At 38.3% G+C, this 14,464-nt stretch overlaps 1 protein-coding gene across 1 annotated transcript in view; it reads left to right on the top strand.

The window, feature by feature from the left end:
• The window catches only part of TECPR2 (tectonin beta-propeller repeat containing 2), a 42,452-nt gene extending 29,982 nt beyond the window's left edge, over nucleotides 1-12,470 (top strand). Inside the window, exons 17-20 of the mRNA XM_081346507.1 lie at nucleotides 952-1,100; nucleotides 9,544-9,685; nucleotides 10,081-10,230; nucleotides 11,138-12,470. Of these exons, the coding sequence (XP_081202633.1) occupies nucleotides 952-1,100; nucleotides 9,544-9,685; nucleotides 10,081-10,230; nucleotides 11,138-11,295 (599 nt within the window). The 3' untranslated portion in view covers nucleotides 11,296-12,470. The remainder of the gene's footprint in view (nucleotides 1-951; nucleotides 1,101-9,543; nucleotides 9,686-10,080; nucleotides 10,231-11,137) is intronic.
• The last annotated feature ends 1,994 nt before the right edge of the window (nucleotides 12,471-14,464 follow it).

Genomic DNA, 14,464 nt, shown 5'->3' with positions numbered 1-14,464 from the left:
GTTGTTTTAATGAAACTAAAAATACAGTACATGCTGTGTGAATCATATAGCTCTTTAAGATAAGTACTTCTTATTGGCTTAGTATAGGGGAAATGAAAATAACTAATCTTGAGATATTTATCCCATAGATCTCATCAGCAGCCACTATTTGTAGTAACATTTGGAATGTAAAACATTAAAATGTATTTATAGACTTCGTAAGCTTAGCTGTCTCCCAGAAGGAGTTCACTTGAGTTCATGTGAAAATTTGCATCTCTTAATTATACAACAAATTATGTTTCCTTACTATACTGTAATTCAGATTGTAAAGATAATCTGAAATGGAATGTAGGCTTATCTATTATTGGCAGTGATAAAGAATTTCATGTGAGAATTCCTCTGCAGGTATAGAAACCTCTTCAGTAAAGCAAATAGTAAAGCAACTCCACTCTCCTCCCCCCAAGATCTGTATGTGGAAAGAATGCCGAAAGAGGGCAGAGGGGTTCATTCTAGATCAGGGGTGTCAAACTGCCGGCCCGCAGGCCAGACGGATCACACAGAAGCCACGCCCACCCCGTTGCCAGCAATGGCAAAACTTCCAATACATTGCGTGACGTCATGTGACGTCGTGAGTGACATGTCTGTTCTAGATAATTTAGTATAGGAGTGTCCAGCCTGGTAGGCACATTTGGTATTTTGAGAGCACATTAGAAGCACTGTGGGTTTTAGAGGCAGGGACTTATTTGCTTAATAAGTCTGATGTCCAGATTATTTTTGATGAAAGGAAATGTGTGCTTAGATCTTTTTTCATATTATATTACAAGAGTCATAGAAGAATATTTTATCTCCACACACCTGAAATTATTAGTCTGGGGCAGGGCGGAACACAGTAATCCTGTAGGTTAAGTCTAACTGGTGTCATAAATCACGATTGAAGAGACTAACTAACTAAAATCCCCCATTTCTAATTAGGTGCTGTGAAACTTACAAGCTTAGCATGTGGAAATCAGCACATTTGGGCCTGTGACAGCTATGGTGGGATTTATTTCCGAGTTGGAACTCAGCCTCTGAATCCAAATTTGATGCTGCCTGCATGGATAATGATTGAGCCACCCATCCAGGTAACATAACCACTTTTCTTTCAATTTTCAACTAGTCACTTTTCTGTATGATATTGACATGAAACGGTCTTGCATTTCTCCAGTTATGGATCTAAAGATGTTAAAGAAGATTAAAGCTGTGAGCTTAGAAATTCTGTTGAATAGCTAGACTGTCAGAATGAATTTGGGTTGGAACATTTACTGTGATATTCTGCTGGAGTTTCACATGTGATTTTAAGAAGTCCAAGTATATTCATGTACACATGACTTCTGTGTTGAAAAGGATATGAAGTGTGGTTTGTGAATGCTCTGGTTTGCATATGGAAATTTGATGAATTTTTACATTTATTTTTGAACTAGCCTGTTGATGGGAATGCAACACAGATTGTGACATAACAACTAAAGTTAAATTTCTTGAAGCCTGTACATCAATAGTTATTTCCTGTTTAAAACTGCTAATACAGAATACATTCAAGGCAAACATAAAACTATGAAAGAAGAAAATACCAAGCAGACTTGCTGATATAACTGGTGCTGATTAAAGCACTTGAAACATTATCCCGTCCCTGAAGCCTGATTTTTTCCCTAAATGCCTAAATCACCAGTAACACTGCTTGTCTTTGGCATGACTTCTCATAGCAGCTGCAGGGATGATGGCTCCCTCTTCTCTCCTTTTCCCTGCCTCTGGGCCCCTTAGAGCTTTCTCACAGCAAAATCAAGATAACACTCTGAAAGCCATTTCAGTCATATGTTCTCTTATATCTTCGTTCTGCATATGTCAGGATCGGCAGCTGCTGTTCACTGCAGAGATAAGCAGATAGAAAAACAGAAGGGACAGAATATTAATTTCCACTTTGCACCACACTCCAGTGTTTACCATCCTGCTGTCCTCCATACCGAAGAAGGGAGACAAACAGTGATCAAAGCAACCAAGTTGTGACTTGAAGGCACAACTTGGTTCATAGTGGTTTTATTTGTTATATCTTCTTAGCACATGAGTTGATTCAGGAGCATATAAACCCAATAAACAAATAAGATTTTGCTCTCTTGCCAAACAACAGTACAAAGCAAATAAACAAATCTTGGTGAACAAGCAATTGTTTTATTTTCCAGAATTAACTAATAATTTGTTTATATAATAACACCTGGTGTTACTCCATGCAGATTTGAAAATAGCACTAGCACTAGCACTTAGACATATACTATTTCACAATGCTTTACAGCCTTCTATAAGCAGTTTACAGAGTGAGCATACTGCCCCCCAAAAATCTGGGTCCTCATTTCACCAACCTTGGAAGGATGGAAGGCTGAGTCAACCTTGAGCTGGTAAGACTCAAACTGCCAAACTGCTGGAAGCCAGCAGTCAGCAGAATTAGCCTGCAGCACTGCATTCTAACCACTGTGCCACCATTATCTTGTCTAAATAAACAATGTGCCAAAATTTGCTAGCTTTAATCTACTGTTTAACCTGCAAGTACTTTGTACTGAACCATTTAGGGTACACTGAAAGTCGATTATTTTCACTGAGATTATGTTGTATCATATTCACAGTGATGGGGATGAAGTGCAGATAGAGCCTAGGATTTCTTTGAAATATGAAGCTCTGCAAGTATAATTTTCTCCCATTTGATGTATTTCCTAAGTTACAAATTAATTTGCCAATGAAGTGCTACATTGCTTACTCATTTTAACACTCCAAAATTATGTTTTCCTGGCCATACTTATACAAATCATAAATCTGCAACCTAAAGATAGTGTCATCTTGCTCAAATTTTCTCAGGTTTCTTAGATTAATTTAGCCTTACCTCTGCTGGTGACTCTGGCCTGGGGAATAACTGGTAATTAAATGATTACTGAAGAATGTGATCTGTTCCCTTCATTGGTTCTTTTGGTGGTTATGGGATGGGTCTGGTTTTCTCCCATGTGAAAACAAATATATATATTTGTTTTCCATCCTGCTTGTATTGTTCATAAATTAAGAACACTAAATGTCTTACAGGGAATAACTAGGATATTGAAGAGTTTTTTATGACACTATAAGCCCATTCTGTTTTTCTTAAAATTACAAGCAAGCTGGCTAGCTTCCTTTTACTTTATGAGAAGTGCACATTTTAAAATCACTGGTTAGATTTGATTGAAAGTTTTATTTTCTACGGTAGCTTTCAGAAATTTCAAAAGTAACCAATTATCTATGCTAATTCAGTAACATTTATATAATTCAACTGTAGTTTTACAGAAATTCTTCTTGGGATTTACAAATTAAGCCTGTTTTCTTTTTTCCCTTTTACAAATGCAAGTATTCCATGGCTATAATAGCAGAGGAAATTTTATTTTCTTAATAGTTACTGTATAGTTATATATATAGTTATCTTGTGCTTAAAGCACTTCAATCATAGACACACACTTCATATTTTTAAATTAATATAGGGTTCCATTCTAAAATGACTTAAAAGTTTATCAAAATAGAAATTGCTATCTTTCCCCCCCCCCTTTGCTTCTCATATCTTTACTCCCCACCCCCCACCCCACACACATTTCCAGACATTTGAAGGGACCTTTCTCTACTATATGAAATAGAGCTGGTAAGACAAGCATTTCTTTTCTCAATTTAAGTTAACTGATCTTAAAATTCAAAAAGCAATTTGAAGAACTTCTGAGCTACTTCAGCAATCTAGAACATGCTATATTACATTGGAGATCAGGGAACTCTCTTCAACAGGCAGATTTTTTCAAGGGATGCATAGATTATTTTAACCCAAAATCTAAGCTCCTTTTATCTGTCAGTGCTGGCTTAATCAGAAAATGATACAATATTGGATATTACATTATAGTATTATGTTATGATCTCTACTGCTTTAATTGGATAGCCTAAAGCAATAGAAGCCCTCAGCTTATAATTGCCTAGGGTTAAAAGTTTAAACATAATCTCTCATTATGGCAGAAATATAAAAATTAACAAATGAATTGATAATTCCAGTAGTAAAGGCATTAGCCTAGAACAGGGGTGTCCAACTGCTGGCCCGTGTGCGGGTTTCATAATACCGAAGCCACACCCACTCCATTGCGAGCAATGCAAAAAGAGTCGCAACATGGCGAGTTTGACACCCGTGGCCTAGAAGCTGGGAGACCGTAAGGCCCACCTTAGGCATAAAACCAGCTGAGTGACCTTAAACTAGCCACATTCTCTCAGGCCTAGGAAGGAAGGGCATTTCTGTTCCCGATAAACTGCAGGAACAGAATTTTATCATTATTGCTGAACTATTATAATTAACAAATGAATTGACAATTAGAGCCACTGAGATGAAACAACTTCTCTTTGCTGAAAGCTAGGGCAGCATTAAACAAGAGAAAAATGATACTTGTTGCCTTGTTTATGGAGAAAAGATAAATGAAGCTGTTTCCAACATGGGATTTCCCCCCGTAAACACACACACACAAACACATATGTCTCAGTGTGTGAACATGAAGGCCATGATTTATTTGCATAGGCGAGAAAACTTTAAGCAGGGAAAGAAAACTGAAATAAGTTTTATACTCTGGGAATAAACTTTTAATAGTCCAATCTGAGAGAATGCTGAAGTAAACAGGAGTGTTTAAGTTAGCGGGATATACAGAATCTTTCACATCTTCCCACTCGGTCTTAAAACTGCCTAAAAGGGGCAAATGCAGCAACCTATGATTTTAGAGTAAATGGAAGAACTCACCTTATTTTTTTTTCAAATAAAGTAGAAAGGGTGGATTAATGCCTTCATGCCATAGAACAGAGCATGGGTCTATTAAAAGGTTTTAAGATGACACTCGTGTCAGTGGGAGCACATGTTCAGAGTAAATTTTCCTTAGGGCACTGAATTTTACCTTGAAAATGAAGTATGTAAAATGAGATTGCAGAGTAAGCTCAGTGAGGGAATATTCTCATTATACCAGTGATTGGGCAGTACTATCCTTGAAGTTTGATGGAGTTGCAAATTGTATTTATTTAAAGTGAAACCTTACTACCTTTAGCAGCTGGCAGGTTCGAGTCCCACCAGGCTCAAGGTTGACTCAGCCTTCCATCCTTCCGAGGTAGGTAAAATGAGGACCCAGATTGTTGGGGGCAATTAAGCTGACTTTGTAATAATGCCGCTTGGGGGGTGTATGAAAGCCCTAATAAGCAGGCATATACACAGAATGAAGGCTACTGCTAAGCTTGTAAGCCGCCCTGAGTCTTCGGAGAAGGGCGGAATATAAATGGAATTAAAATAAATAAATAAATAAATAAATAAATGTGACTAATTTCTGCTATTAATTTTTTAATTGGTATTTGCTTTTCTTTCAAAAATAATTCTAAATTGTTGTAATAAAACCAAGCAATAAAACCACTGAAAATTTAAAACAATACAACGTTTTGAAACCAACAGTCATAAAACAGGATCAAAAAAATTGAAATGTGCGAAATAATACTGTAGTATAAGGTCAGCCAAAAGGCTAAGTCAAGCAATAGATCTTTAACTGTACTAAAAGCTAACTAACTTGGTGCTAGCCACAATTAAACAAAGAAACAATTCCATCATCAATGTGCCCCTCTCTCTTCCCCTCCTCCCCCTCTCTCTCACACACCAATGCTCCCCAATGTCAAACTTCAGTGACTTCAATATAGATATGCATAACATAATAAAATAATATACGTATAGATTTTTATACAAATATGGCCCTATTTCAGCATGATTAAATTTAGAACACTTTAAGGGGAGGTAAACAACTTGTAGCTCAGAGCTATTTATGCACATCAATTACAACCTTCCCCCAGGTTCTCAGTAGCATAATGGTTAATTTTAGTGGCTATTTTATTATTGGATGTTGGTGGCACTAATTTTAGCTGTTTAAGTATGGAAATGGGGGTTACAGTTCCTATTCTTGCTCTTCACGTGCTCCTCAAAACTGGTCCAAAATTACCACATTCCTGTGATCCCATATGCAGAGGAATGCATTGCAGCCTCCATTCAGAAAATTGCTGACCTCTGTTTTGGGTCTGTTTTCTATATTTTAAAGGATAAAAAAAATGTATTTCTTTCTGCTGAAGAGGTGAAAATTGGAATAGACAGGTGCAAGTATAAAACTGCAAGATGGAAGCTATATTCTTGACACCCTTCAGTCGGATTCCTTTTAAACAGTTGAACTTCTGCTCATGTGGCTTTCATCCAGGTTCTCAGTTATAAAAGAGAGATTAAGTTGTTTTGTGATTAAAAAAAGGATTAAATAGGCTGTGTACTTTTTTCCCCCTTTAAAGTTCCTTTCGATTTAAAAAGTAGGGATTTGCTATTTGGAAACATAATTTAAGTGATAATGTAGAATTAATCAGAACTTGAACTTAACAGTAGCTAGAATAGCAAGTACCACTTAACCATTCTGCTTTTTAATGTTAGTCCCTTTGTTATCATATACAATAAATAAATAAAGGTTTAATGTAGCTTTATGGTCCACAGCAAAAAACACCTAGTGATGAAGGACACTGAAAATCCATATTTGAATTTGGACTATCAGTTCAAGCCAGTGGTGGGATTCAACTATGTGAGCAACTGGTTCTCTGTGTGGATGCCACTTCCGGAAGTCCATTCTGGGCCTGGGAAACAAAAAATTAGCTACCGGTTCTGCCGAAGAGGGGTGAACTGGCCAAATCCCACTACTGGATCAAGCTATATATTTCATCTCTGCTAGAATATAATTAGAGAGCCAGTTTGTTATAGTGGTTAAAGGTGCCAGGCTAAAACCTGGGGGAATAATCTCAGTTGAACAAAATTCATGAAAGCTTGTGTGGCTTTTTCAGGTTTGCTGTGCAAAGTAGTAATGCAGAAAAAAGGCGATGGAGACCAACCAGAACATTGATGAAACTCTTATCTACCATTGAAGGCATTATAAACATAATTGACCTATAAAGCCCTAAATGGCATGGGTCCGGATTATCTAAGGGAGCACCTGCTGCCAGCGTCAATTTCCCATTGTCCTGTGCGCTCCCACAGGGAGGGCCTCCTCAGGGTACCGACGGTCAAGGATTGCCGACGGGCGATCCCCAGGGGGAGGGCGTTCTCTGTGGGCGCGCCTGCCCTATGGAATCAACTGCCAACGGAACTCCGGACTGCCCCCAACCTTTGTTCATTTCGCCGGGACCTAAAAACCTGGCTCTTTGAGCTATCTGGTCTGGACTGAGGGGTTTAATGTTTTTAAATTGTGATTTTAATTTTTGCGGCTACACTTAATTTAATTTAATTTTAATTTTATATTGTATTGTTTTTAAATTTTGCCTTGTAAACTGCCCTGAGTCCTTTGGGAGTAGGGCGGTATATAAATCGAATTAATAAATAAATAAAATAAATAATAATTTCATGCATAGAACCTTCTAGAACAACCTTTTAAATTGGTTTTCAGATAAGATGGACATGTTAGTAAAAATTGTGTTTCAACAATGCTGGACTATTTCACGAAGATCTTCACAACTCTAAAATAGTGATTTATACAATAGTATACATCAAATAATTTCTAAAAATTACAAAACAGCATCTTAAAAATGGGGATCAATGCATTCCATTAATTGTGGTAAAAATAATTTAAATCAGCTTTACATAAATGAGCAGTACTAAAACTTTAGGATTCAGAAAAGGAATTCTAAATTTGGAAAGATTTTGAAGACTGAAGGCACTACTTAAAATCCAAGCAATATCTTCTTTAGTAATAGATAGGTAAAAACGTCACATTGGCAAGATGGAGCAATAGATGGTCTATGTGACTAGATTTAACAATATGTTAAAGGATTGGGACTAATTTTATATTAACATTTTATGGATATATTCTTAATTTCTATAAATGTTATTCACTTACACATTATCCTATGTATTTATTTCGCTAAGTATAAAACATATTTAACTGCTATATTTTGGATCGTATTTTATGGCTGTTATTCTCATAAATGTATATACATATAAAAGAACCTTTGGATTGGATTAGAAAAGCACCTTAAGTAATATAAATCTCACAAAATTTGTGGTCGATGTTTTGGACCCTTGATTTCCCTAAACATAGTTTTATTTTGTACCAGTTGAAATTTCTAACAATTTTCTCCTCTTTTACCATTTGTGCATGCTTATTGGTGGAGGGGTGAAATTGAACCTACTGAAATAGCATTGATATTCAATTCATGATGAATACCGTATTTTCCGGCATATAAGACGACTCGGCGTATAAGACGACCCCCGACATTTGAGAAGATTTTCAAGATTTTTGTCTTATACGCCGGAAAATACTTACATGCCAGTTGCCAAGTGTCCGACACAAGCCCGATTCAGCCCCGTCTGATGTAGATGGTGCAAAGCCTCCCTTTTGAAGCCCAAAGGGGCTTTTCCTTCCACCCACCCATTTGAGAGCACATTTGCAGACGGAGCAGCTGCACGTCTGGAGCCAAGCCCCGCCCAGGAGGCGGTCAGCCAGGTGGGCCCGGAAGACGCACTGGAGAGCCGGGCTTGGGGCGGCCATGCCGAGGCCAGCTGGCGAGGGCCGCTGCGTGGTCTGCGGGCGAGAGGGGCGCCAGGCCCGCCGGAAGTCCCTGGAAGTTCCTGGAACGGGCTGGCAGGCACGCTCTTCCCTGGCCCGCCGGAAGTCCCTGGAAGTTCCTGGAACAGCCTGGCGGCGGGCAGGCGCTCCGTCCCCGACCCGCCTGGGAGCATCTCCCAAAGCTCAGCGTCTGGCGGCCGGGAGTCCGTCGGCCTGGTCGCTGGCGAGCTGGCCCGCGGCTGGGGCCGGGGCCCAGGAACCGGTAGCCGGGTGCAGGTGGGGGGAAGGAAAGCCGGGCGCGGGCTTCTGCAGCTGGTTGCGAGGCCGGATGCGGGCATATGCCGGATCGCTGGTGAGTGGTCTCGAGGCCTTGCTGAATGTCGGGCCTGCCGGGCCCGACATGCCACCACCCCCTACCAAGGGTCCTCCTGCAGGGGTAGAAGACAACTGCCGGGAGAGATAGCGGGTAGTAGGGCGCGCTCTGCTTATGTTCAGATGCCGCTTGGGTGAGGGTGAGGGGCTTCCTGCCGCTCCCGGGGTCTGGCGTTTGCAAGGGGGAGGGGAAGGGGCTTAGAGGCTCTTGGGGGTGGGAAGGGAGAGTCACGTTGGAGGGGGGACTGGACTAAGGAGGCTTGAAGTTGCTTTGCAAGAACGGAGACGCTCGATTGATTTATGTACTATTTTCCGGCGTATAAGACGACTCGGCGTATAAGACGACCCCCCAACTTTTGAGAAGATTTTCATGGGTTAAAAAGTCATCTTATACGCCGGAAAATACGGTATGTAGACATATCACTAAGTATTTCAGTGATGTTGAGATTTTCTTTTTCCAGAATTGACTAATTTGATCAGGGTTTGTCCATTTATTTCTTTTTTCTCCCTTCAGTTAGTTGCCAATTCAAGTAGGATTTGTAACATCAAACAACATGCTTTATTTTTGTAGGCAGCCGGAGTGCACTTGATAAGTGTGTATTCAAGTCCTACTGATCAGAGTCTATGGGCCATTGACAACAAATGGAATGTTCATGTGCGCACTGGGATTACAGAGGAAATGCCGGTAGGCACAAATTGGGACCAGGTTCCAGGTAAAATTACTTAACAAATATATGCTTTGGTTGTAACTTGAGTATTGCCAATGCTCAGCCCCATATTAATTAATGTACTTAAATCCTTGTAACACATTTTGTCTGATCGTGCAACAAAACCTACTCCCTCTTCCAGCATCCTAAATTGTGGCATTCATCACAAGATGTTGTGAGCCCAGTAGATTGAAAAGGAATAAATGGACTCAAATATTTCATAGAGTGTACATACAGTTCTTAGCTGTGAAGATTAAAAATTATGAAGATACCCTTTTTGTTTTGTTTTTATGCTTTGTTTTCATTTATTCTAATAATAAGTTTCTTCTGAATACAGTATACGTAGTATCCGTCACAAAGCTGTTTCAGTGGGTTTGTACTTCAAATGTCTTGGCTTTCAGGGCTTCAGGCAAGTGAATTGGTAATAAGCATGAAGACTGTATGGGCGCGTTGTCCAAATGGAGATGTAGCCCGCCGGTATGGCATCACAGATAAAAATCCTGCAGGTGATTACTGGAAGAAGATTCCAGGAAATGTTTCTTGTTTGGCAAGTGAGTATATCTTTGTGTGTGTGTGTGTGTGTGTGTGTGTGTGTGTGTGTGAACGAACACTAACATGTTATGTAGTCTTTGGGGATTTATAGCAGGAATTCTATTTATTCAGGATCAGAAACCTGAAATATACTAGCTGTTCTAATCAGTTTGACGTTAATTTCACACAACTCCTCTCTACATTTAAATTTTAAGTCCTCCAGACTGCCTTGAAGAGATCTTATTTAATTGTTTTGATCTCCATTTGGAATAACACACTGCCACTGGCTTAACTCCTTACTATAGAACACATGGGCCATTCACCATCAAAACAAATGCAGAACACGCAAGCAGATATGTGTACACAGACAAAGTAATGTCAAGCAAATTCTATTCTAACAACTACTTTCAACTGAATAATTGGACTTTTTCTGTTTTCAGTTTATTTTTTGATTTAAGCAAAATTGGAAAGAAAATGTTTGTTTCTCCAAACTTAGTTTACAAGTTTAATATATTATTGGTTGGTTGCACACTCGGCCTGATTTTTAGACTGAGTTTGGCATTTTTATCCACCTTTCCAATCCTTCCTAAGGACCTGGGATAGTCAAATGTTGTTTACTGGAATTAAAGGTAGCATCACAGAATGTAAGCTGTTCCAAGTACAGCAGCTACCTTTTGTAATTGACTGGTGGGGATTTTTTCAGTGCCAATGGTATCCAAGCAGTACTCCATTGCTGTGGTTGTTATTGCAAAGGCATTAAATCAATGAGAAAAGTTAATGCTGATTTCAAATCCTATTGATTTTAATGGCCTATTCTTAAGTATAATTCAGCCTTAAATTTTTCTGGTTGGAGGTAAATTAGATTTCTTGAATTATTGGTTCTTCTGTATTATATACTACAACTAATTTGCTGTTATTGTTTCCCAGTTACCCCTCTAGATGAACTATGGGCAATTAGCTCTTCAGGAAATCTCATTCAGCGCCTCACAAAGACATTCCAGCATTCTCATAACATGCAGAAACACAGTGATGCTTCTATATTGTTTCACTCTGATGGTTTTGAGGATGAGTGGGAAATGATATAAAGTGAATAACAGTAAATAAGTAAGAACACATCCTTGGGAATCTTGTCACTTGGGAAATGCCAAGCTTTTGAAGCCACAAACATTTTATAACATTATCTTTTTGAGATATAGGAGACTAATTTATATAGTAGTCCTTAAATTGTTTAGTAAAATGTCTTGTTCAGTATATCTCAGATGAGGCAGGCAATGCGCTTAAAGAAATTGTGAACTTGCCTTTATTCTAGAAGTTGTACTTTGACTATAATGTATCAATTTAACCTCATTTAACAGCAAAATGAATTTGCTACAGCATGCAAGCTAATGTCTGTACTATGTAGAAATAATTTCTGTTATATTACATATTTCTCAACTGCTGAAAAAACACTATTTAGTTTTCAACTTGGACATTAATATCTTAGGAAAAAATGGGGGTATGCCTTTAATAGAAAGGAATAAAATACTGTATTTTTTTCAGTGGAAAGCTACACAATTTGATGCTCAGATTAAAGTTTCATTATAACTTTCAGAGCTCTACTGAATTTTCACTCTGATTAACTGGGCTAAAAGCATTAGTTTCCCTTATTCTTCTCTAACTTTGAGTCTCTTGTGAATTAAGATAACTCTCTAAATTCCCAGCCATGTTAACATGTTGATTGAGAATTGTGGACATTTTGGTTAAAAGGTATCTTGGAGGGCTTCTGGTTAGGGGAGATTGCCTTACATGTTTTTCCAAACAGTTTAGGCTTTTGCTCCACAATTGCCTATGAGAGCTAAACACAATATTATAAGTCATTTCCATAAAATGAGGGTGGCTCTGTGGGTGAGATTCAGTACCACATTTAGCCTGACAGAATTAAGCCTGTGTTCATATTAGATTCTGTATTTCCTTTTTACCATAATTTATAATCAAATCTAAATATAGTACTAAAGAAGCTTATCCCAAAAGAAAGGTTGTGGTACTCACCAGGATTTGCCTTTATAATAGGAAATTTTAGCTACATTAGCTAAATCTTGCAATGTCTTATATTTAAAATGTTTACAGCAGAGATACTTAAATGTATAATTTACTGATCACCGCAGCTTATGTATCATAATTATTGAATTTCTTAAGAACACTGTAAGACAAAATATTATCCCAATAGTTATCATTTATAGTGCTTTTTAATATATATATAAATATTTATTTGAGACCTGAATATTTGAAGCAATTATTATTGAATCTGCAAATGAGCTAACTTAAGTAACACTGGATGAACCTGGGTGGAGATAATGGGATTTTTTTCTTTCTTTCTAAAGCTGCCTGATACAATCCTGTATCAATGGATTTTTTGCATAAGAACTAATTTTGGCACCATAGACATACTTATTAGCAGCAGCAGCACTTATATGATTAATGCTCTGTTCTTGGTTGATTCTTTTATTTTGGGATGACTAAGTGGCTACATTTATTTTGTTCTGAGGTGTCATCTATTTTGAGTCTGCCTCTGAGGGTTTTTGTAACCAACTAGCTGTTCTTCTATCCCTAGTTCAATTGGCAGATTTCTTTGGAAGCCCTTTGGCAACTGGGATTCCAGTGCCATCACTTCTCTCAAGTCCAGAATTTTTGAGCAAATGGAGTGGCACTACGGTGCACTTCTGGCCAAATACTCATATTCTAATAATGAAAAAAAATGACACACTTGCATTTGTGTGCAGCCAAAAATATGTATGAATGTTTGCATGTATATAAACACAATAACACTGTTAAAAATGCGCCCTTCTTTCATTAATTGCGTAGTTTGCTAGATGTTTATATAGTGCTTAATAATGTGATTGGCTTGATTCATAAATATGAATTGGTGTTGACAGTTCTTCTAAGCCCAGTGAGTTCTTTTGTATCTTCTAACAGTCTGAAATGTTTTCCATCATAGTTTCACTTCCATAAACATGTGGGTTTTTTTCTCCAATAAGCTTTCAGATAAGTGCAATAAACTAGATTTTTTTTCTTAAAAGTGTTTTTGTTTTGATATTTAATTTTGGTATGTATATTTATGACTCTGAGTAAAACTATCCTAAGTTGATTTTATGGAGCTATATAACGAAGATTTTGATAAAAATAATGAAACTTCCAAGAAAACCTTACGGTTTCTTTTTCTCTGTTCGAAAGATCCAGATTTTTTTAAAAAAAGAACTTGTTATTATACTCAACAGATTTGAATTTAAAAACTATTATGGATTTTGGTCAAAGTACCCAGTGAAAAATAGTTTTATATCATCTTATAGTAATAAAGGTATTTGTTCTATTACTTGCCACAATTTTCCTTATACAAGAAATAGGCTCTTCAGGTTATTTATTATACATTACTATACTTTTAACTCAAAATGGATAGAGTATGTACCTGTCAAATATAAGAATGACTGGGATCCTTAAGAAGCTTATATCTCCACTTCTTTTACAGTTTTCTGTTTAAGGATAGTTCTCATCGCTAGCTAACAATAATATAACTCAGATAAAAACAAAGCTGTGATTAAAAATAAATGAATTAAAAACCCAGCTGTTTTATGACATCTTAAAAACTTAACATACTTAGTATAGTTAAAACTATTGTGACTTAAAGTCCAACCAGTTTAAATGCCCCAAACCAGTATTGAAAACAATGACTTGCCTGATCATAGACTTTGAGAATGTTGGAAGGTATTGTTGTGATTCAGGGTCAGCCTGTGGGTCCGGCAGCCGGGTCGGATGACTCGGATGACTCAGACGAGGGGGAGGAGCGGGGTGTTGAAGACGAACTTGCTGATGATGGCTTGGAGGCTCCGCAGAGCCCCCAGCCAGGCCCTTCTTACTTGGTGGAGACTCAGCTGCGCGAGCCCAACAGTGCGGATGATGATGACCCACAGCTGGCCCTGTTCAAGGACGCCCGACGCAGGAGGCAGTCAAGCAGGAGCAAGCAGAGAAAGGCTGTGGGACTTCTCGGAAGGAGGCACAGGGAGGCCACGCCCTGAACTCTAATAAAGGGAGTGTTTGGGGAAGGGCTGGTTGCTGAAAGCAACCGCTCCGTTTGAGGATCAAAGCTCCGGTATCTTGTTTCATGTTTTGTTGTTTGTTTGTGTAATAAACTTGGCAGACGTTTTTCAGCCTCAGACGCTTTCCAGCCTCTGCCGTTTGTACAGGGGTTGCCTTTCTGCAAGGCCGGTAGCAGGCTGGTAC

This window comes from Vipera berus (assembly GCF_964194415.1).
Source record: "Vipera berus genome assembly, chromosome: 1".
NCBI classification, from domain to species: Eukaryota; Metazoa; Chordata; class Lepidosauria; order Squamata; family Viperidae; genus Vipera; species Vipera berus.
The sequence above is the reverse complement of the archived record's forward strand: the minus strand, read 5'-3'. Positions and strand labels throughout refer to the sequence as shown.